The 21,136-nt window shown below is 46.4% G+C and overlaps 1 protein-coding gene and 1 long non-coding RNA gene across 2 annotated transcripts in view; one reads left to right on the top strand and one right to left on the bottom strand.

Moving 5' to 3' along the window:
* Window positions 1-1,567: 1,567 nt before the first annotated feature.
* Window positions 1,568-2,953, bottom strand: LOC147110695 (uncharacterized). Its single transcript, XM_085999949.1, has 2 exons — window positions 2,366-2,953; window positions 1,568-1,621 (listed from the first exon to the last, which is right to left on the bottom strand). The coding sequence occupies exons 1-2, from the start codon at window positions 2,951-2,953 to the stop codon at window positions 1,568-1,570; spliced, it is 642 nt and encodes a 213-aa protein (XP_085856075.1).
* A 1,411-nt stretch (window positions 2,954-4,364) lies between these two features.
* LOC147110694 (uncharacterized) overlaps window positions 4,365-21,136 on the top strand; it is a 251,306-nt gene continuing 234,534 nt past the window's right edge. Inside the window, exon 1 of the long non-coding RNA XR_015080101.1 lies at window positions 4,365-5,428. This is a non-coding gene — a long non-coding RNA (uncharacterized LOC147110694). The remainder of the gene's footprint in view (window positions 5,429-21,136) is intronic.

Below are 21,136 nucleotides of genomic sequence, written 5' to 3'. Positions count from 1 at the left end.
AAGAACCATCCGTGAAGAGGATTAAGTCAGGATTATCAATAGGATCACTTAGCAAATCTGGCCTGGGTGTAGTGGTGGCTTCAACAGTTAACAAGCAGTCCGATAACTGACATTCCTCCAAGTCATTTTTAACCGCTGTCGCATACACCGCAGGACTTTCAGTATACCCCTGGGGCAACCTGGTCCAGGTATATTGCTGATTTTTATAAGTAAAGGCAAACAGATATTGACTGTCCTTATGCAGTGGTATGGAGAAGAAAGCAGAACACAAATCGATAACCAAAAAGGTAGTTGCATCAGCTGGTATAGAGGAGAGGATGATGTTGGTATCTGGCACCAAGGGAGCAATGGGAATGACTATTTTATTGATCGCCCAGAGATCTTGCACAAAACGCCAGTCATTTGGCCTTCCTACTTTCGGGATGGGCAAAATAGGAGTATTGCAGGGGCTCTGTGTTTTGACTAAAACCCCTTGCTGCAGTAAAGAATGTATTACCGCTGCTATTCCTTCCTCGGCCTCTGGGGCCAGGCGGTACTGCTTTAGACAGGGCAAAACAGCATTCTTCTGTAGCTGGACCCTATGTTCAGGTGCCGAATGCACCTTTCCCACATGATTCTTGTGCTTTGCCCATAATTCAGAAGGTACTTTAGTCAATGCCCATGGTAACAATTGCGGATTTTCCTTAGGGGGCTGCTGTCTTTCAAAAATAGTATCCCATTCTTTTCTTACCAGCGAATTTTTCCCTCTGTTTCATTAAAGAATTCTATCTCCACCTTTCCAGCTTGAATTGGCAACGTGATGGAATAGACTGGCTTGTGGTGTTGTATTCTTTTTATCATCTCCCCCACTTCCTTCGCCTTAGCCGGGGCTCTGACTGCTATAGTCAGGTGGGGTTTGGATGTGAGATGCATCCTAAATCTTTCTTTTTGTTCGTGTGTAAGGTGAACCAACATTCCCAGGCCTTTATCTCCAAAGAATAAATAAGGTGAAATCTGCAGCAATTCTGGCTGGTTTAGGTATGAGCAAACCAATTCTTGATAATTGGGTGTTTCTTTATGCATGTACCATGCCGTACAATGGGTCCGTTTCTTTTCTCTACTGGTTTCAATTAGATATTGTAAATACTGCCCCTGAGGATCTTCCAATTCCTGCAAGGCTTGGTATACATTTTTTACCAATTGGCCATAAGGATTGCTATTCAGCTGCCAGCAGTACAAAATGGGGGCTCCTTCTACTTACTTTTCCTCTATCATTAAATTCATTAGCTGATGAGTTTGTATTTGAGGCAGTTCCATGAACATGCCGTCTTGAGTGCAGTATATAACTGCTCCCAATTTACACAAAGCCTGTCTTCCCAACATAGGGAGAGGGGCGGTTTGAGAAATTATGAGGGTGTCTGTGACGGATTGCTCGTGCACTTGAATTTCGGTAGGTTTGGAGAGGGGTTCTAACATATGGATACCGGCTACTCCCATGCTTACAACGTTAAATTGACTGGTGGGTATACCCACGGAGGGGGGTACAGAGGACATTGTTGCACCGGTATCGACCAGAAGGTCCAAATGGCTATTTCCTATCCATATTTACCACAGCAGTAACTACGTCCACCCAGGGCTGAGTCTGCCAATTTAGATTAATCATTTTAAAGGCTTGAGCTTGAAAGGGTAACATGCAGTTTAGCAGTGTTTGTACTGCCAAAGGTCCATTGTCTGTTAACGGAACTCCCGCATGTTCCTCCCACTTGCTTTTAAATCGAGCTACAAAATCAGGAATTGTCTCCTCCTTTCTTTGCAGACATCGAGTAACTTCTCCTATGTCACTATGCTTCTTGGCTCCTCTCATTATAGCCTCTTTACCTCTATGTTCTAACCAGTGAGCAAAAGACTCATTTCCCTGGTCCAGTTGTACATCATCTTGTCGCCAATCTCCATTTTCTCCCGGGGGAACAGCAAATCCGTCCCTTAGGGTCGACCATGAGGACCCATATGCACATTTTAGCAGCATTAGCACATCCCCAGGAAGAGGGCTGTAAATGGTACATATTTGTTCTAGCCAATTATGAAAGGCAGTGGGCTTCTTTAAGGGGTCTGGTGCCTCGGCTATCATAGCTCTAGCTTCCGCTGGGGACCATGGTTTTAACACTGCCACCTCTCCTATCATGACTCGAGGAAGTTGATGGGTAGTAGTCTCAGGTTGTGTTTGTGACCTAGTTGTAGGTCCATTACGTGAGGGTAGGTCCTGTACATTACTACCAGGCAGTGCAGCAGCTCCTGCTCCGAGTGCCTCTGCTGGAGGAGGAGGTTCAATTATGGGTTCGTCTGTGGGTGGGGGTGGATTGTATGGAGGCGGCGCCGGAAATCGTGCCGGTTGCTGTCTTAGAGCAGCCGCTATCATTAGTAAATTATTTAACTCTTCCCCCATCTCAACCGGATCTCCCGCTGGTGTTCGGGGATACATTCCCACAACAGGAGCCTTAGGCAGCACCTCCTCCTTTTTCTGACTAGCCTCTGCCTCTTCCTGTTTCCCCTTCTTCTTTGGGGGTTGGTGTCTTTTTGCTACTTCCATCCACCTAGCAAAGCACCATAACATATAGGGGGTGTCCCACTCAGGATCCCCTCCTTCATTTCTAGTAATTTCTTCCCATTCTTTTATTAAAGGTATTTTAAAACTTCCCCCATAAGGCCAATCTCCATCCGACCATCCATACAGATCACTACTAAAAGTTACCGCATACCGATTGTCTCCTGTTTCTTTTATTACAGTATCGGCTGGCGATCCCGGTGGAACGATGGGATCTCCTACCTTTTTTCGATGTTGCACGAGCTTTCTTATTCTGTCATTCGTTCTTTTACATATCTTGATTTTACCATTTGCAGCCTCCTGTTCTACCTTGCCTCGGGCTCCTTTCTTGGCAGGCTCGGACGAATCCACTCGACTGCCGTTATTTCCCATCTTCTCCTTACTCCTGTAACTTAGTTTTAAACTTACTGGTTATACAACCGCGGGTTATTTTATATACACAAAATACAATGAGCACTCACCGGTTTTTCTGTCCGCGAGTCTCGAAGTCAACCCTTTATTTTCTTTGTAGCTACTTAATTCAGTGCCATAGTCTTTTCTCTCTTCTCAGCAGTCTTGCCTCAGCCTGACGGGCTTCTTGGCTCAGCATGAGTCACCGGCCAGATAACTAGGCAACCGTGCGCCATCCCCCTTTCAGCTGGGACGCGCTAGGTGCTCTCCCCCTTTCAGCTGGGAGGCACCGGACGCTTTCCTTTTATTTTTAGGAGAGTCCCTTTTAAAATTTCCTTTGTCTAATTGGAGCCTAAGCAGGCCAAGTGATATACAAGGTCGACGCTATACCCAACTTAGACCTTCTTAGTTCTTTTAGATCCCGTTGTTAGGGATCCTGCCGACTACGCCAAATTCTGTCAAGGAAATTAATTATCAGACGGAGACTTCGAGGTTCGCTTTAGGAATTTATTACGTGATATCACGGAGAGTCTGCAGCAGTCCCTACTGCCTACCAGCACTCTAAATTGCTGTTGTACAGCACTCATAGTTATACAGCAAGGTAAACAACTTCATGTGATTAGCTTACATTACATTTCAACATATGGTTTCATAGGTTCCGTTGTTCTCAAGAAACAGATTTAACATGTTCACATTTTATCACCAGATGTCCTAAGCCAAAAGGTCAGCTTGACTTCATTATGGCAGTCAGCAGTTCTTTTAGTTTTAACTAGTTTAGTGTCCTTTGTTCAATTAGTAAAGTGGTCAAGTATCCCAGCATGCCTTAATGTTTAATACGTTTTCTCCCACATGTGGTAACAGGGCACTTAGAAAATCATAATATGACTGGGAAGAGTTAACATGGATTTATGAAAGGGAAAACTTGTTTGACAAATCTGTCAGAGAAGGATGTAACTAGCAGGGTAGATAGGGGGAACCAGTGGATGTAGTGTATTTAGATTTTCGAAAAGCATTCGATAAGATGCCAAGCAAGAGGTTATCACACAAAATTAGGGCTCATGGGATTGGGGGTAATATATTAGCATGGAGCAGTTCATCAGGGCAGTGTCCTAGGCCCAACCATCTTCAGCTGCTTAATCAATGACCTTCCCTCCATCATAAGGTCAGAATCAAAGACATTTAAGTCACAGAAGGAAGGCATTTGACCCATTGTGTCTGTGCTGGCCGAAAAAGAGCTATCCAGCCTAATTCCGCTTTCCAGCTCTTGGTCCATAGCCTTGTAGGTTATGAAACTTCAAGTGTATATCCAAGTAATTTTTAAATGCGATGAGGGTTTATATCTCTACCATCCTTTCAGGCAGTGAGTTCCAGGCCCCCACCACACTTTGGCTGAAAAAGGTTTACTCAACTCCCCTCTAATCTTTCTACCAATTACTTTAAATCTATGCCCCCTAGTTATCGACCTCTCTTCTAAGGGAAATAGGTCCTTCCTATCCACTCTATCTCAGCCACTCATAATTTTATACACCTCAATTAAATCTTCCCTCCCCTTTCCAAAGAAAACAACCCCGGCCTATTCAACCTTTCCTCATAGCTAAAACTCTCCAGTCCTGGCAAGATCCTCGTAAATCTCCTCTGTACCCTCTCTAGTGCAATCACATTTTTCCTGTAATGTGGTGACCAGAACTGTACACAGTACTCTAGCTGTGACCTAGCTAGTTTTTTATACAGTTAAAGCATAACCTCCCTGCTCTTATATTCTATCCCTCAGCTAATAAAGGAAAGTATCCCGTATGCCTTCTTAAGCATCTTATCTACCTGTCCTGCTACCTTCAGGGATCTGTGGACATGCACTCCAAGATCCCACTGTTCCTCTACACTTCTCAATATCCTATCATTTATTGTGTATTCCCTTGCCTTGTTAGCCCTCCCAAATGCATTACCTCACACTTCTCCGGATCGAATTCCATTTGTCACTTTTCAGCCCACCTGACCAGTCTATTGATATCTTCCTGCAGTCTACAGCTTTCTTCCTCACTATTAAACACATGGCCTATAGTAATCTGGGATGTAATGTTTAAGTTATCCACCAGATGGAGCCAAATATTAAGGGATCACATTCACCAGTATGTAAGGTAATGGGCCATGTACTCAATGTCCTGGTACACCAGTTATTAAGGTAATGTGGCATTGCATTATGGGTATGACTCAGAGGTGAATCCTCCATCTTGCCATCGTGCAGTAAGAAATCGTGTGCTTTGCTTCCAGCCTGTAAGAGCTATGTGTCTCTGCTACACCGTGTAATAAACAGTTGGGTTTTGTTCCTTATATTTCGCTTCTCTCAGTTTCTGACCTTACTACTCGGATATCACATATTTGCGACGAGGATCAACAGATCATATCTTGAAGAAAAAAAGAAAAAAAAAGAGCACCGAATAGAGGATCATGGCTGCTACGGTAGGAAAGATCTCTGCTTTTGATGTTCAGACACAGACCTGGGATGAGTACTGCGAGGTGCTGATGCATTTCTTTGAAGCAAATGATATAGATGATGTCGGAAAAAGGAGAGCTATTTTGCCCACTTCCGTGGGAAGTCAGACGTATAGTTTAATGAGAAACTTATGCAGTCCTGAAAAGCCTGGAGACAGAACATTTGCTAACTTAGTGGCCTTGCTGAAGGACCATTTCAATCCCAGACTGAGTGAGATTGTACAGCATTTTAAATTTAATTCACGGAACAGGAAACCGGGAGAGACTGTATTGGATTATGTAGCGGTGTTGCAAAAATTGGCACACGATTGCAATTATGGGGACAACCTGAAAGACATGCTGAGAGATAGGCTAGTTTGCGGGATAATGGATGATCGAATGCAGCGGAGATTATTGTCTGAGACTGGGCTTACGTATGAAAAAGTGTTGGAACTTGCACAAGCCATAGAGACAGCGAACCGAGATGTAGAAGAAATACAAGGTTCCAGCTGGGCTACTACAAAGCAAGTTGCAAGTCAGGTTGCTGTGCACAAGTTAAATATGCGTCAGAAACCACAACGTGAGCATGTAAAGGCATGTTATAGATGCAATGGCGATCACCTGGTGAGGGAATGCAGGTTTCTGGAGGAAAAGTGCCACAAGTGTGGGAAAAAAGGACACATAAAATGTGCATGCAGGGCAAAAGCAACCGTGGAGGAATATAAACCAAAAGGGGGAGGAAAGCAAAACCTAGGAAGAGAAGTGAAAAAACAGGGAGCACATCACATCAGTGGAGAAGCTGAGAAAGAGGACGACATGTTCATAATGCATAGTATGGTAGAGAACATTCCAAAAGTGGATCCTATCACTTTGTAACTGACAGTAAATGACTCTAAGGTCAACTTTGAAGTGGATACAGGATGCGGCGTAACCATAATGAACAGGGAGGAGTACTCAAAATTGTGGAACCGTGCAAAAGTTCCAGAGTTAAAGTCTTGCTCTATGCAGCTTAAAACATATACCGGTGAACGAGTGGCAACATTGGGTACAGCTACTGTAACTGTGCAACACAGGGACACTGTGGAACAGCTACCTGTAGTTGTAGTATCGGGTTCTGGACCAAACTTGTTAGGTCGGGGCTGGATACAAGAACTTAAATTAGATTGGGGAGCAATAAATCAAATAGAGGGAGGCAAACAGTTGTCTTTGCAAGAAGTGTTGATTAAACATGAGAACGTGTTCAAGGAAGAACTTGGCACATTTAATGGCCCCCCAGCTAAGATTTATGTAGACAAGGAGGCACTGCCAAGGTTTTTTAAACAACGACCTGTGCCTTATGCCATGAAACCGAAGGTAGAGGCTGAGCTTGACCGTCTTTTGAGAGAGAACATAGTGGGACCCATGAAATGTTCAGAATGGGCAGCTCCCATTGTACCTGTTTTAAAACTGGACAATTCAGTAAGACTCTGTGGAGATTATAAACTGACAGTAAATAGGGTGTCTAAACTAGAACAGTATCCTATTCCCAAAACAGAGGACCTCTTTGCGAACCTGGCTGGAGGGAAGAAATTCACAAAGCTGGATATGAGTCATGCATACTTGCAGATTACACTAGATGAGGAATCCAAGAAGTATGTAACCATAAATACACACAAGGGTTTGTTTACCTATAACCGCTTATCTCATCTAGTCCAGCTATTTTCCAGAGGACTATCGAGGGTGTACTGCAAGGGATCCCACATGTTTCAATCTATCTGGATGATATTCTGGTGACGGGAAGAACCGACCAGGAGCATCTGAGCACTCTGAGAGAGGTACTACAAAGATTGGATAAGGCTGGGTTACGGCTCAAGAGGAGTAAGTGCACTTTCCTGGGGAATGAGGCCATGTTCCTGGGACACAGAGTGGATGCCACCGGGCTCCATCCAATCAAGGAGAAGGTACAAGCACTGCAGAAGGCCCCAGCTCCTACCAATGTGATTGAGTTAAAAGCTTACCTGGGACTGCTAAACTATTATAACAGGTTTTTACCAAACTTGTCAACAGTGTTAGCACCTCTTCACAAACTTCTGTGCAAGGAGACACAGTGGCAGTGGGAAGAGGAACAGAGGGTTTCATTTGAACAGTCCAAGAAACTGATGCTGTCCTCGGATGTGCTGGTTCACTACAATGCAGAGAAAGACATCATTCTCTCTTGTGATGCTTCACCTTACGGGGTGGGGGCGGTTCTTTCACACAGCTTGGAAGATGGATCAGAAAGACCAATAGGGTTTATGTCTCGAACTCTGACACCAGCGAAAAAAAACTATTCCCAGTTAGATAAAGAGGGGTTAGCAGTAATGTTTGGGTTACAGAGGTTTCACAAGTACATATATGGCAGGAAGTTCACCATATGCACCGATCATAAACCTCTTCTGTCTCTTTTTAATGAAATGAAAGCAGTACCACAGATGGTGTCACCCGGGATCCAGAGGTGGGCAGTGACGTTGAGGGCATATGAGTATGTCATCGTTTACAAGGCAGGCAAGTACCATGGGAACGCAGATGCCTTGAGCCATCTTCCACTGCCAGGTACACCTATCCGTGCAGCTCCAGAGGACAGAGTTTTGATGTTGGAGGACACGGACATGGCAACTGTGACCGCTGAACAAGTAAGGACCAGTACTGTCTAGAGTCCGAGAATATGTGATGAGGGGTTGGCCACAGCATCCGGAAGGGACTGATTTCATACCTTACAGTGTCAGGAAGACAGAGCTGAGTGTGCAGGATGGTTGCGTGTTGTGGGGAGCACGAGTGATTGTTCCACAGCCAGCACGACAGTCTATCCTAGGGCAACTACATCAGTGTCATCGTGGAGTTTCGCATATGAAAGCCTTGGCAAGGAGTTACTTGTGGTGGCCAAAGCTAGATGAGGAGATAGAAAATCTAGTCAAGACATGCAGCACTTGTCAAGTACACAGGAAGGCACCAGCAGCGGCTCCTCTCCACCCCTGGGAGTGGCCGGATAAACCATGGAGAAGATTACATGTAGATTATGCGGGTCCATTCATGGGAAAGATGTTCCTCATAATCATTGATGCACATTCCAAATGGATGGATGTGTATCCTGTAAATTCTGCTTCATCTACTGTTACGATAGACTGCCTGCGTTGGAGTTTTAGTAATCAAGGGCTACCGGAGATCGTAGTAAGTGACAATGCCACGTGTTTTGTGAGTACAGAAACAAAAGAATTCATGAGAAATAATGGCAGAGTGCACGTGACCTCAGCGCCATATCATCCGTCTTCAAATGGACTTGCGGAGAGAGCTGTACAAACATTTAAGGAGATGATGAAAAAAAGTGCGGAAGGGAGTTTGGCAACCAAGGTGTCATGAGTTCTGTTCAGCTACAGAATAACACCTCAATCTACCACAGGACTCTCTCCTGCTGAGCTGTTGTTAGGACGTCGACTATGCTCCAGTCTTGACCTGGTTCACCCAGATCTAAAAAGGAAGGTGGAAAACCGACAAATCAAACAAAAGGAGAACCATGACAGAAGGACAAAGAGCCGCAGTTTTGGAGAAGGAGATGCGGTCCTTACCAGGAATTTCAGTTATGGTCCAAAATGGATTCCTGGCGTCATAGACTCAATGACCGGTCCAGTATCATATACGGTCATGGTGGGAACTGGTCAGGTAGTACGCAGACATGTCGATCAGATACTGACCAGACAAGGGGAAATCGAACTGGAGGTTCCAGAGGAGATGTCGGAGGACAAGTTGGCCCCCAGTTTCCAAATGCATCAGTGGTACCACCACCACGAACAGAGCCAGTTCCACCTGGACCCCTTCATCAAGAGGAAACCATCGTAGCAGAGTCAGATACTCTGAGTACTGCTCAGGAGCAGCAGCTGGCTTTACCACAACCAAGCAGGGACTTGACTGTAAGACGTTCACCAAGGTCTCACAAGCCACCAGAGAGATTGATAACGACCTGCTTGATTCGTTCAGTATGGACTATCGTTAAAGGAGTTTCCTTATGGGACTTTTTAAGAATGTTGTTAAGAAATTAATGTTCATCTTAAGAGGGGAGGGATATAGTAATCTGGGATGTAATGTTTAAGTTATCCACCAGATGGAGCCAAATATTAAGGGATCACATTCACCAGTATGTAAGGTAATGGGTCATGTACTCAATGTCCTGGTATACCAGTTATTAAGGTAATGTGGCATTGCATTATGGGTATGACTCAGAGGTGAATCCTCCATCTTGCCATCGTGCAGTAAGAAATTGTGTGCTTTGCTTCCAGCCTGTAAGAGCTATGTGTCTCTGCTACACCATGTAATAAACAGTTGGGTTTTGTTCCTTATATCTCGCTTCTCTCAGTTTCTGACCTTACTACTCGGATATCACAGGCCAATTTTTGTATCATCTGCAAACTTCTTAATCATGTCTCCTACTCCTACATTGAAGTCTAAATGATTGATATATACCACAAAAAGCAAACATCTGTTGACCATTTCCCTTTGCTTCCTGCCACTGAGCCAATTTTGGATCCAACTTGCCACTTTCCCTTGGATCCCATGGGCTTTTACTTTTCTTACGAGTCTGCCATGTGGGACCATGTCAAAAGCCTTGCTAAAATCCATGTAGACTACATCAAATATGCTACCCTCATCGACCTTCCTTGTTACCGCCTTAAAACATTGAATCAAGTTAGTCAGACACGACTTTCTCATAACAAATCCATGTTGACTGTCCTTGATTAATCCATGCCTTTCTAAATTACGATTAATACGGTCACTCAGAATTTTTTGCAGCAATTTGCCCACCACGAGTTTAGGCTGACTGGCCTGTAATTACTCAGTCTATCCCTTTCTCCCTTTTTAAACAACGGTACAACATTAGCAGTCCTCCAGTCCTCTGACACCACACCTGTAGCCAGAGTGGATTGGAAAATGGTGGTCGGAGCCTCCGCTATTGAGCCTGGTGATTTATCTACTTTCAAAGATGCTAAACCCTTTAATATTTCCTCTCTCACTATGTTTATCTCATCTAATATTTCACACTCCTCCTTAACTTGAAGCTGGGATGTTTGCTGATGATTACAGGGCTTGACAGTGTAGATGAAGGGAGGATGTTTCCCCTGGCTGGGGAGTCTAAAACCAAGGGTCAGTCTCAGAATAAGGGGTCGGCCATTTAGGACTGCGATGAGGAGAAATTTCTTCACTCAGAGGATGGTGAATCTTTGGAATTCTCTACCCCAGAGGGCTGTGGAGGCTCAGTCGTTGAGTATATTCAAGACAGAGATCGATAGATTTTTGGATATTAAGGGAATCAAGGGATCTGGGGATAGTGCAGGAAATTGGAGATGAGGTAGAAGATCAGCCATGATCGTATTGAATGGCAGAGCAGGCTTGAAGGGCCAAATGGCCTACTCCTGCTCCTATTTCTTATGTTCTATGTTTTTATGTTCTTATGATTACACAGAGCTCGGTTCTGTTTGCAGCTCCTCAGATAATGAAGCAGTCCGTGCATGCATGCAGCAAGACCTGGACAACATTCAGACTTGGGCTGATAAGTGGGAAGTAACATTCGTGCCACACAAGTGCCAGGCACTTATTCTGAGACTGTGACCCCCTAGCTCTAGACTCCCCAGCCAGGGGAAACATCCTCCCAGCATCTACCCTGTCAAGCCCTTTAAGAATTTTATGTTTCGAAGAGATCACCTCTCATTCTTCTAAACTCTCGGGAAAATAGGCCTAGTCTACTCAATCTCTCCTCATAGGACAATCCCCCCATCCTAGGAATCAGTCCAGTGAACCTTCGTTGCACTCCCTCTAAGGCACGCCAGGTGTGGTCTCACCAAGGCCCTATATAATTGTAATAAGACTTCTTTACTCTTATACTTCAATCCCTTTGTAATAAAGGCTAACGTAACATTTGCTACCACATGTAGGGGGTGGTGTGGGGTTGGCGTGTGCACCCAGTCAGTTATGCCCCTGACTGTTTGTGAGCGGTTCGAATCGCTCCCGCGCCCCTGGGTTCTAGACACCGGACTTAGGTACAGGCGGCGATACAGAAAAGACTCGAGTAGACAGGTGGTTTGGATGTGAGAAAACCAAAATTTTATTGAAATAGAAATTAACACAATCTTATGAAAAGTTACAAGTATAAAATTACAGGCAAATACAAAATAAAACTATTATATACTTATATACAGGGAATGGGGAACACACGGCACATCGAGGGAAAACAACTATCTTAACAATCCCCTTATCCTTATCCCACCCCTTATACCTAACTAGATTAAGCTATGAGGGGTCAGAATTCATGCTCACCAATCAAAGATCTGCTGAATTCAAAACAGCGGTGGGGTTTGGGGTTCGCTCTTTGTGCTCTCTGGGGCCTGCCATTGTCACGTGGTCTTGGGGCGCTGTAAGGGCTGTTGTGTATGTAATATGTGTGCTACTTTGAACCTATGGACAGGACTGCACTACTTGTTGGGCGTAGTGATACGCAGTACCACTCCTGGCCATAGGGGTATAAATAGTACTGTGGGTACTGATCTCCCCTCAGTTCCCGCCTGTGGGCATGAAGTAAAGATCTACGTGTAGTCCCTACCTCCAACCAGTAAAGACCTGTTTGAGTTATACGTTTAAGTCTTTGTGTTAATTGTTCAATACAATACACATACTTAACACTGGCGACGAGTCAGGTTCTTACCCTGCGGCAGTTGAAGAGAGGTTTCAAACATCACCACCCCACTAGAAGCGACAGGCTTTAGGACTCTGAAGCCTCCATCAGCGACTGAGCACTGGAATGCAGCAGCCATCCTGACAGCTTCCAGCGACTGACAGAAGTCTTTCTGCAGTTTCCTTGTTCAACCTAGGTGGTGGGGTAAGCCGTGCAGTGTTGGCTGCAAAGACAGGGCTGGGGAAGTTGGAGAAGATAAGGGCGATCGCAATCCCTGATAAGAGCCGCGGTGAAACGCGCGAGCGGGTGAGCCAGAGGCCGGGAGCCGCTTCAAGTGCGAGGCGCAGCGCGGGCCAGCGATCGGAACCAAAGATAAGGGCCGCACTCGGGGGCTGAAGGGAGACGGCGTCGGGGGACGGGTGAAGACCGCCAAGCGCGGGAAAACCGCCATTTTGTGGGCGGAGGACGACGGCAAGAGCGGGAAGCCGCCATCTTTGATAACAAGTAAACAAAATAAAATCTGAGAAATTGCAAATCTACAATGCCTAAACACGGGAATATTAGCACCTTTGATAGTGACCTCGAAGATTGGGCCATATATGTTGAAAGAGTAAAAAATTATTGTAAGGCCAATAAAATTCATGACCAAGATAAAGCTCTAACATTATTAAATTTAATGGGTGTGAAGACATACGGGCAATTGAAACACCTGTTATCACCAGATGAACCGGCGGATAAGACGTTCGATGAGATTGTTACTGTCCTGAAAGATCATCTAAACCCCACGCCGCTGATGCTAGCGGAACGATTTAAATTTTACGACAGAAGGCAGCTACAGCATGAAAGCAATGCTGATTATTTGCTGGAATTGCGTAAATTAGCGAAATATTGCCAGTTTGGAACGGGACTGACAGAGGCACTTCGAGACAAACTTGTGTGTGGTTTATTTAAACAGGATACACAAAAGCGACTGCTCGAGGAGAATGAGCTGACGCTTGAGAAGGCGGTCACTATGGCAGCAGCACACGAAGCCGCAGCGAGAGGCACGGCAGTAATGCAGCTACGGTCACCGGAGCTCAGTGCACACAAATTGGGTGTGAGTTCTGTTAAATGTTATCGTTGTGGAAAGACAACGCATGATCAGAACCAGTGTTGGTTTAAAAACCAAGAATGTAGAACTTGTGGTAGGCTTGGACATATAGCTAGAGTATGCAGGTCAGCGAAGAAGACCAACAACAAGAAGTCACCGCAAGGGAAATACGCAAAGGTACACAAGGTGGCCGAACAGGAGTCCGATTCAGACGCAAGCAGTATTGAACTGGCTAGCTTAAGGGTACTCAACGTTGGTAAGGGTGCAGACCTCCAGACAATTTGGGTTACTCTTCAGATAGAAGGAGTCCAAGTAAAACTGGAATTGGACACTGGATCGGCATTGACGGTCATAAATAAGAAAGATTACGGAAAGTTATTCCAACATATTCCCCTACAGGATACGGGGATTATATTGAAAACATACACGGGGCAAAGAGTGTACCCCATCGGGAAAATAGAGGTTGCAGTGGTCCACAAGGGCGAAGACAGTCAAATAATGGACTTATATGTGATATCTGAAGGAGGTCCTCCACTACTAGGACGGGAGTGGATTAGGAAAATGAATATGGACTGGCATTTCCTACAAACAATAACGAGTGAGAACTCGGTGAAGATAGTCGGCCCAGACTCTGGAACGGATGATGGTAAGCCCAACTCAGGTGCAAAAGACAAAGTTTCAGCACAGAATTCCACTGAGCAACAACAACATAGTTTAACTGTGGATTCTGAGTCTGGCAAGTCTACTGATGTGCCCATTTCTGAGGGACACCGGGCTCGAACTCAACTCCATTTCAAACTACAACAGCAATTAGAACAAATGCTTCGCCGTTTTGAGCAAGAGTTGAATGCAACGAAAGAGTTCTTTGATATAGAGTTGGAGAATCTGGAAAGACAACAGAAGCAGCTGATGGAGAAAATGGAGCAGGAGCACACAAAACGTCTGATGTCAGAGGAGTTAACGGTCAGCCAACTCCTGCAAATGCTGAAGGACAGGACTCTGAAATGGGAAAAACTTGAACACGAACTTCAATATTCAAACGAAAGGGGTTCGGAGCTCTCAAAGGTTATTGGAAGAGCTGAGGTGGCAACACAGACTGAGATGACTGCAACAGAGCAGCCCTTGGATGCCAAAAGTACGCTGACTCACGTCAACGTAGAACAACAGACCGCTGAAACAGCTGCTCCGGTAGAGGGATTGAATAGTCCGATCAATCAATCTCCAAAAGAAGTTGAAGTAGTAAAATCTTAAATGAGGTCATTAGTAAACGACTTGCTGAAAGCCCAGAAAAAGCTGGATGAAGAGGTACGCATGAAGAAGTCTCTTCAGGAAAGATGTCTGGACTTGGAACAAAAGCTGGCTAACGCCCAACTGGGTATGGAGGAAATAGAAGACCCTCTCGCTGGCCTAGATCAGGACGACACCGAATATTACTATGTCCTGTCCTGCCCAACTTGTAACTTCGACTCCCACCATACAGAAATCATGGAGGAGCACCGAAAGTCTACGGAACATCGGGAGAAGGTAGCTCTACTACGGAAAAAGGAGGAAGAGAAGGAGGAACTGCGCATGCAGCTGGCAGCTGACAGTGGAGCCCAGAGAGTCTCCAAGAAGCAGAAAAGGAAAAGTCGAAACAGAAGATGACCCATCTGAACCATTATTACCTCTACCAGATCACACACGTGGTCCCTCCGAACGGAGCCAATTCAGTTCGGAAGTTCAAACTGTTAAATCCATGGAAGGACTATTGAATGAGTCACTCCAGCAACGTGAACCGACTACACCACAGAGATTGAATCTGTGAACTGTTTTCCGCAGAGACTGAATCTGTGATCTGTTTTGACATGAAGTTATCTATGTATCTATGTTATTCTGTTATGTAAACCTGAAGTTATATATGTATATATGTTATTACGTTATGTTAAATGGGGAGATGACTGTAAAGCTAGGAAGGGAGGAATGTTGTGTATGTAATATGTGTGCTACTTTGAACCTATGGACAGGACTACACTACTTGTTGGGCGTAGTGATACGCAGTACCACTCCTGGCCATAGGGGTATAAATAGTACTGTGGGTACTGATCTCCCCTCAGTTCCCGCCTGTGGGCATGAAGTAAAGATCTACGTGTAGTCCCTACCTCCAACCAGTAAAGACCTGTTTGAGTTATACGTTTAAGTCTTTGTGTTAATTGTTCAATACAATACACATACTTAACAAGGGCGTCGTCCAGGTACAAGTACCCCAAGGTTAAAGTCTCTGCTTGGGTACTTTACCTCGCAGGGATGATGGTTCCTCTTCCTCGGCGGCAGTTGGAGTTTGCATGAAGATAGTCAAAGGTCAGCTGGATTGAAGGCCCGATTATTCGAAGCGTTTCTTCAATCATCTCCCAATTTGTCTCGTCTCATCTCATCTCACCTCACCTCGCCTTGTCTCGTCCCGCTTCGTCTGGCCTGGTTTGTCCGTGTCCGCCTGGTGCAATGCTGGGCGTTCCTGATGGGATGGGAAAGGCACGGGCAGTGGCCAGGCGGTAAGCGTGGGAGGGGAAAGAGCAGCAGCCACGAGGGCGAGGGGCCGGAGCAGGAGCCAAGAGCAAGAGCAGAGAGAAGAGAGTGTCGGTTGCTGGTGGGCCTACAATTATACTCCTTCGGATGGCCCTTATCTGCGCGCCAAATCAGGTTAGTTCATTGTCCCAATCTTGGCGGGCTAGTTTAAATAATTGTAGCAATCTAAACTAACTGTTTTTAGATGGCCGGTGATCGCACCTACTGGCCTGATTATCGAGTTGTTTTGTTATTAATGCATCTTAATTGGCCTGCCCAGCCTCGATGGCTTTCTTAAGCTGTTTCCGATTATTTATGCAAACAACTTGATGGCCTCAAGTATAGGCCTAACTGGTTTTGGTCTGTCTGCGATTTGGCTTAATACATAATTCAGAGTCCTGCTGTCTGCTTTTCAAAATACAAAAGTCTTTCTTCACAGAAACTGCAGCTTTGGTTTTGATTTCCCCAAAAGCTGCTTGTGCCACAGAGTCCAAGCTTTTAAATCTTGCAGGCTTTTGGCCATGAGGTGCGGATGCCATCTTTGGGTACCCTTATTAAAATGTCCATGCAGGGTCCCTTTTATTAATAATAACCTTTGGGGAAATGTGGAAATTTTGCAAATCTTACACACATGGAGACATAGGGCTGGATTTTGTCAATGGAGGCGACTTGGAGGCGGGACTGCTGTTTGTCGTGTAAATGTCCCGCCTCCATCTTCGCCTGACCATTCGGAGGGATTTTCCCCAGATTGAGCTTGTTAAGCCCGCCCTGTGGGCTCTGCAAGCCAATTAGGGAAGAAGTCACTGACAGATCACATCAACGTCAGACGTGCTGTCTGTCAAGACTTCTTGAAAGAAGAAATGACAGCGTTTGACAGCTCTGTGAAGCTGTCAAACACTGACATTCTCTTGCGTTTGATTAGTTTTTGTGGTGAGGAATGAAAAACCATTGTAAAAATGTAATTTTCAGATGTCTGATGGATTGGAGGGTCCATCAGCCATTACCTGAAATTGACAAGGTGGATGTCCGCTCTCCCGATCCAGCACGGCTAAAGGCTATAGAAGTAAAAAAAGGTAAGTGAACACTTTTTTAAACTTATCACTCACCTTGCATACTTACCACTCCACACTTGCACCCATCACTCACCTCTACACCTTTACTTCCAGGTGCCTCTGACCGCCGCAGAACTCCTCACGCCTCCTCCAACCGGGCGGGGTTCTCCGAGATTGGGAAGCCTTCAGCTGTGAAGGTAAAATGGCACTAATCCCTTTTTCTGCCTGTTAACAGGCAGTTAAAAGGATTAAAAGCCTTTCCCGCCTCCAGGAGACGGGACCCGAAGCTGCACATCCTCCCGCCTCCTGGCAAAAGGGCACGGAGGCGGAATGGGGGCGGGTTTGCCACCCGCCCCCACTTTCTTCGATTTTATGTGCTGTCCCGCCTCCATGCCCGCCTCCTCAGGGCTTGGAAAATCGAGCCCATAAAATCCAGGGAGGGACCATTAAATGGAAAGAAAATGATGTGCATGGAAAATTAAAGAGGTTTGGGGTTCCTGATTGAGAATAAATTAAAGCTATTGCAGCAGTGCTCGCTGGCAGTGAGTAAAGCAAATCAGTTGTCACCACGGGTGATCTGCAGCTTTTGAAAGGATATAGAAGAGAGCAACCAGAATGATTGAGGGGATGGAGGGATTGGATTATAAGGAGCGATTATGTAATTTGGGCATGTCCTAACTGGAAAAGAGAAGGTTGAGAGGTGATATGATTGCTGTTTTTAGGATTGTAAAGGGATTGTATAATGTAGACCATGACCAGCTATTTTACCTTGTCCAGAACAGTAGAACCAGAGGACATGGCCTGTGCTTGTCATGGAGCAAATTCAGAATGAATCTCCGGAAACAATATTTTAGTGAGCGAGTGGTCAAGCTATGGAACAGACTCCCAAAGGGAACGGTGGAAGCAGATCATATTGATTCAGTCAAATGCAAATTCAATAGATTTCTTTCAGAAAATAAGATTTTGGGATACAGTGTATGAGTAATTTGAGACATGACATAGTAAGTGCAGCATGCTTGGGAAGAATAGGTGACTTTGGACCTATGGTTCCCAAAGCTCTGTTGCAAGTCCCACCTCTTCCACTCACTTTCCAACAGATACAGAAACTGCTGACTGAATTTTGTTAGTTAAAATTAAAATTAATGTTATTAAAGCACCCATGTGTTTATTTACAACTCCAGGGAAACAGAGAGAGAGAGACACACACACAAAAGTAGTATAGATATAATTATTTAGGCAGCTGTGGTATTTATTTTAGGAGAATAGCATTTATTAATTGCCCAGGAACCAAGAAACCACAGAATTCAATCTTTTACAAATTTGCAAACCAACACTGCCAGACAATTCCTCCGCACCGCCGTTATCAAACTCATATTTTCCCACTGTGCTGACCAATGTTCCTGTTAATCTTTTTTTGGGTGTGCAGCTGCGTGGTCCATTCAAATACCGCGTATGCCTTACCCTCCGTGGGTATTCCGAGAGCACTTCTCCTACCTCCAATTAAGCGAGGAGCAGTGCATTAGAAGGCTCCGCTTCAGCAAGGATGTGGTCACAGAACTCTGCCACCTCCTGCAACCAGACTTCGAGCCTCAGATCAGGTCGACCACAGCTCTCTCAGTGGCAGTCAAGGTCACCGTCGCTCTCAATTTCTTCGCCAGCGGTTCCTTCCATTCTGCAACAGGAGATATAGCGAACATCTCGCAGTTCACCATCCATCGCTGCATCCGGGAGGTCACAGAGGTACTCTACAGTAGGAGAAGGGACTACATATCCTTCCCCATCACCAGAGAGAAGCAGGACGAACGTGCATGTGGCTTTGCCAGAATAGCAGGCTTCCCCATGGTGCAGGGCGCCATTGACTGCACCCACGTGGCTTTGCGGGCACCGCATAACAATCCTGAGGTCTTCCATAACCGTGAAGGCTACCACTCACTTAATGTGCAGTTGGTGTGTGACCACACACAGCGAATCCTCAATGCGAATGCCTGCTATCCTGGCAGCAGCCACAAAGCCGCATCCCCAACACTCCTGCTCAGCACTCATATAATGAGAGCCATGCCGCCACCAGGAACATCATCGAGCAGACCAGCGGGGTGCTCAAGCAACAGTTCCGCTGCCTTGACCGCTCGGGAGGAGCCCTCCAGTATTCTGCTGAGCGGGTGTCCCATTTTGTCGTGGTCTGCTGCATGCTCCACAACTTGGCCATCATGAGGGCCCAGCCCTTGCCACCAGGGATTGCGAGACCACCTCAGGAGGAGGAAGAGGGAGGGGAGGAGGAGGATGAGGAGAAAGAAGGAGGAGGAGGAACAGGAGTGAGGGAGGAGGCAGCCACTCAATCGGCCTTCCGGAAGGACGGTCCGTGAGCGCCTCATCAGACTGCGGTTCCAATAAATTAAACCCCAGATCGCCGTTGCTCACCACATCCCCATCATTTCATCCCTGTCGCAAGCCATATCACAATGCAAAGCTGAAATGAGAGACACCACAGAATCATCCAAAGCCAATTAATAAATTTATCGATAATCAGTGAACACATATTTACAACAATATTAGCTATTCACAGTTGCAGTCCCTTGGTACCCCTCGTTACAGTGCCTTTACCTACTCTAGTGCTCCTATGAAATGTTGGCCCAGTGGCTGTAGCATGGCGGGTGGAAGGCTGCTGAGTGCCCGTGCGGGAAACTTCAGATGGCCTTGCAGGACACCCTCGACTAGCTCTGGGCCTGGAAGGCCCGGCTGTAGCTTGCACCACCTCAGCATGGGCGGCAGCAGTCTGGGCTGGATGACAGGCAGCGACAAGGGCAATGGCGGAGTGCCAGTGGTGGGAGCAGGAACGCTATCATCCTGAGAGAGGACAGCAGCTTCCTGCTCCACTGACTCACTGGCACTCCCCCGGGGCAGCACCTCAGCATCACTACCAATCTGTTGGAGCACAGATTGCTGGACTGCTGTGACACCGTGAAAGCCCCTGTGGACGCTGGTCAACCCAGCCAGGATGGCAGCAGTCAGAGCTTGCGTGGCATCAAGCTGAGACTGCATGAGAGCAGTCTGAGAATCGATGGCACCAAACATAGATTGCTTCCGCCTGTGCTGCAATGGAAGCTGTGACATCGCCCATCACATGTGGCATGAGGTCTGGGTCACCACGGTCTCTCTTGGAGTCCACCATCCTTTGCAGACTGCAAATGATGGGCTCCATGGTGTGCGCAGAGCTCTGTGCAATGTTGGCTCTCAGGCACCCTTGCCATTGCACCTAACACCTCAGTGTGCATACCCATCACTCTTTTTCTAAAGGCCTCTCTTTCGAGGTCCTCATCTGAGTCCTGTGCAGCAGAACTCGCACGTGAACTCTGGAGAGCTGACTCCTGAGCTACCCTTTCCCCCTGGCTTTGCTGCAGCCCACTCGTCCCCGGTGCATCACCCTGTGCTAATCCCGCTAATATACTAGCCTCTAAAGAATGCGTAGTGCCAGTATCTGAGCTGGTGCCTGCGGGTGAGACATGCAGTGACACGGTGTGTTCTTCGTCCTCCTCTTCTTCCACCTCACTCTCTATGGTGCCCTCAGTGACAGGCTGTTCAGCTGCTTGCTCATGATCTGAAATCATAAAGGCACAAGAGTCGGGTTAAGGTGAGGGGTGGGGGCAGGAAGGGAGAAAGGCATGCATACAGCATGATTAGCTGGAAAGTGGGAAAAGCTTGTGGGATGATGGGGAAGTGTGATGTGAGAAGAAGGAGTAGGGATGAACATACCGTTGTTGTCCCCAAGAGGTTTAATGTTGCCGGTGGCTACGGCACCCACCACCTGGCGCCCAATGATTTGCAGCACTCTCTCCTCCAGCTTAGAAAGTGGTTGGGTGTCAGGTTGTCCCCCGCCTGTGCGCTCCTGCTCCCTCCTGTTGTGAGTGACCTTGGCCTGCAAGAGAGAGGAAAGTGTGTGAGTGAGTGTGGAGCAATGTGTTTGGGAGATGTGCCTGCCATAGTTGAATAGCTGTCATTGTGTGCAAGGTGTGAGATATGGGTGTAAGTGTTGGTAGGTGGAGATTGTTGGTGGGTGGGCAGTGTGCGTAGACTGAGGTTCAGACGGTGGTATGTAGCATTTGTTGAAGCATTGACTCACCCTGACCACCCGAGTGAGGTCGTTAAATTTCTTCCTGCACTGTGTGTGGGTCCTGGGGACCACAGTGCTGCCCGAGATCTGCTGGGATACCTCCCTCCACATGGTGTGGAGGACTAGCGGTGAGGGCCTCCTCCCACTTGCTGGGTACAGCACTGCCTTCCGTCTCTCCACAGCGAAGACCAATGCTTCCAATGCTTGGTCGCAGAATCTGTGAGCTCTC

The sequence above is a fragment of the Somniosus microcephalus genome, chromosome 11 (assembly GCF_052327205.1).
Source record: "Somniosus microcephalus isolate GS21.2 chromosome 11, FLI_Smic_1.0, whole genome shotgun sequence".
Lineage (NCBI taxonomy): Eukaryota > Metazoa > Chordata > Chondrichthyes > Squaliformes > Somniosidae > Somniosus > Somniosus microcephalus.
This window is presented reverse-complemented; position numbering and strand designations above follow the sequence as displayed.

What these genes read in the sequence shown, in the direction of transcription:
- LOC147110695 (XM_085999949.1), bottom strand. Translation starts at nt 2,953, where the DNA reads ATGGGAAATAACGGCAGTCGAGTGGATTCGTCCGAGCCTGCCAAGAAA. An exon ending in CTGCTCTAAGACAGCAACCG is followed by an intron (nt 1,622 to 2,365) that starts GCACGATTTCCG and finishes CTAAATTGGCAG; the next exon opens with ACTCAGCCCTGGGTGGACGT.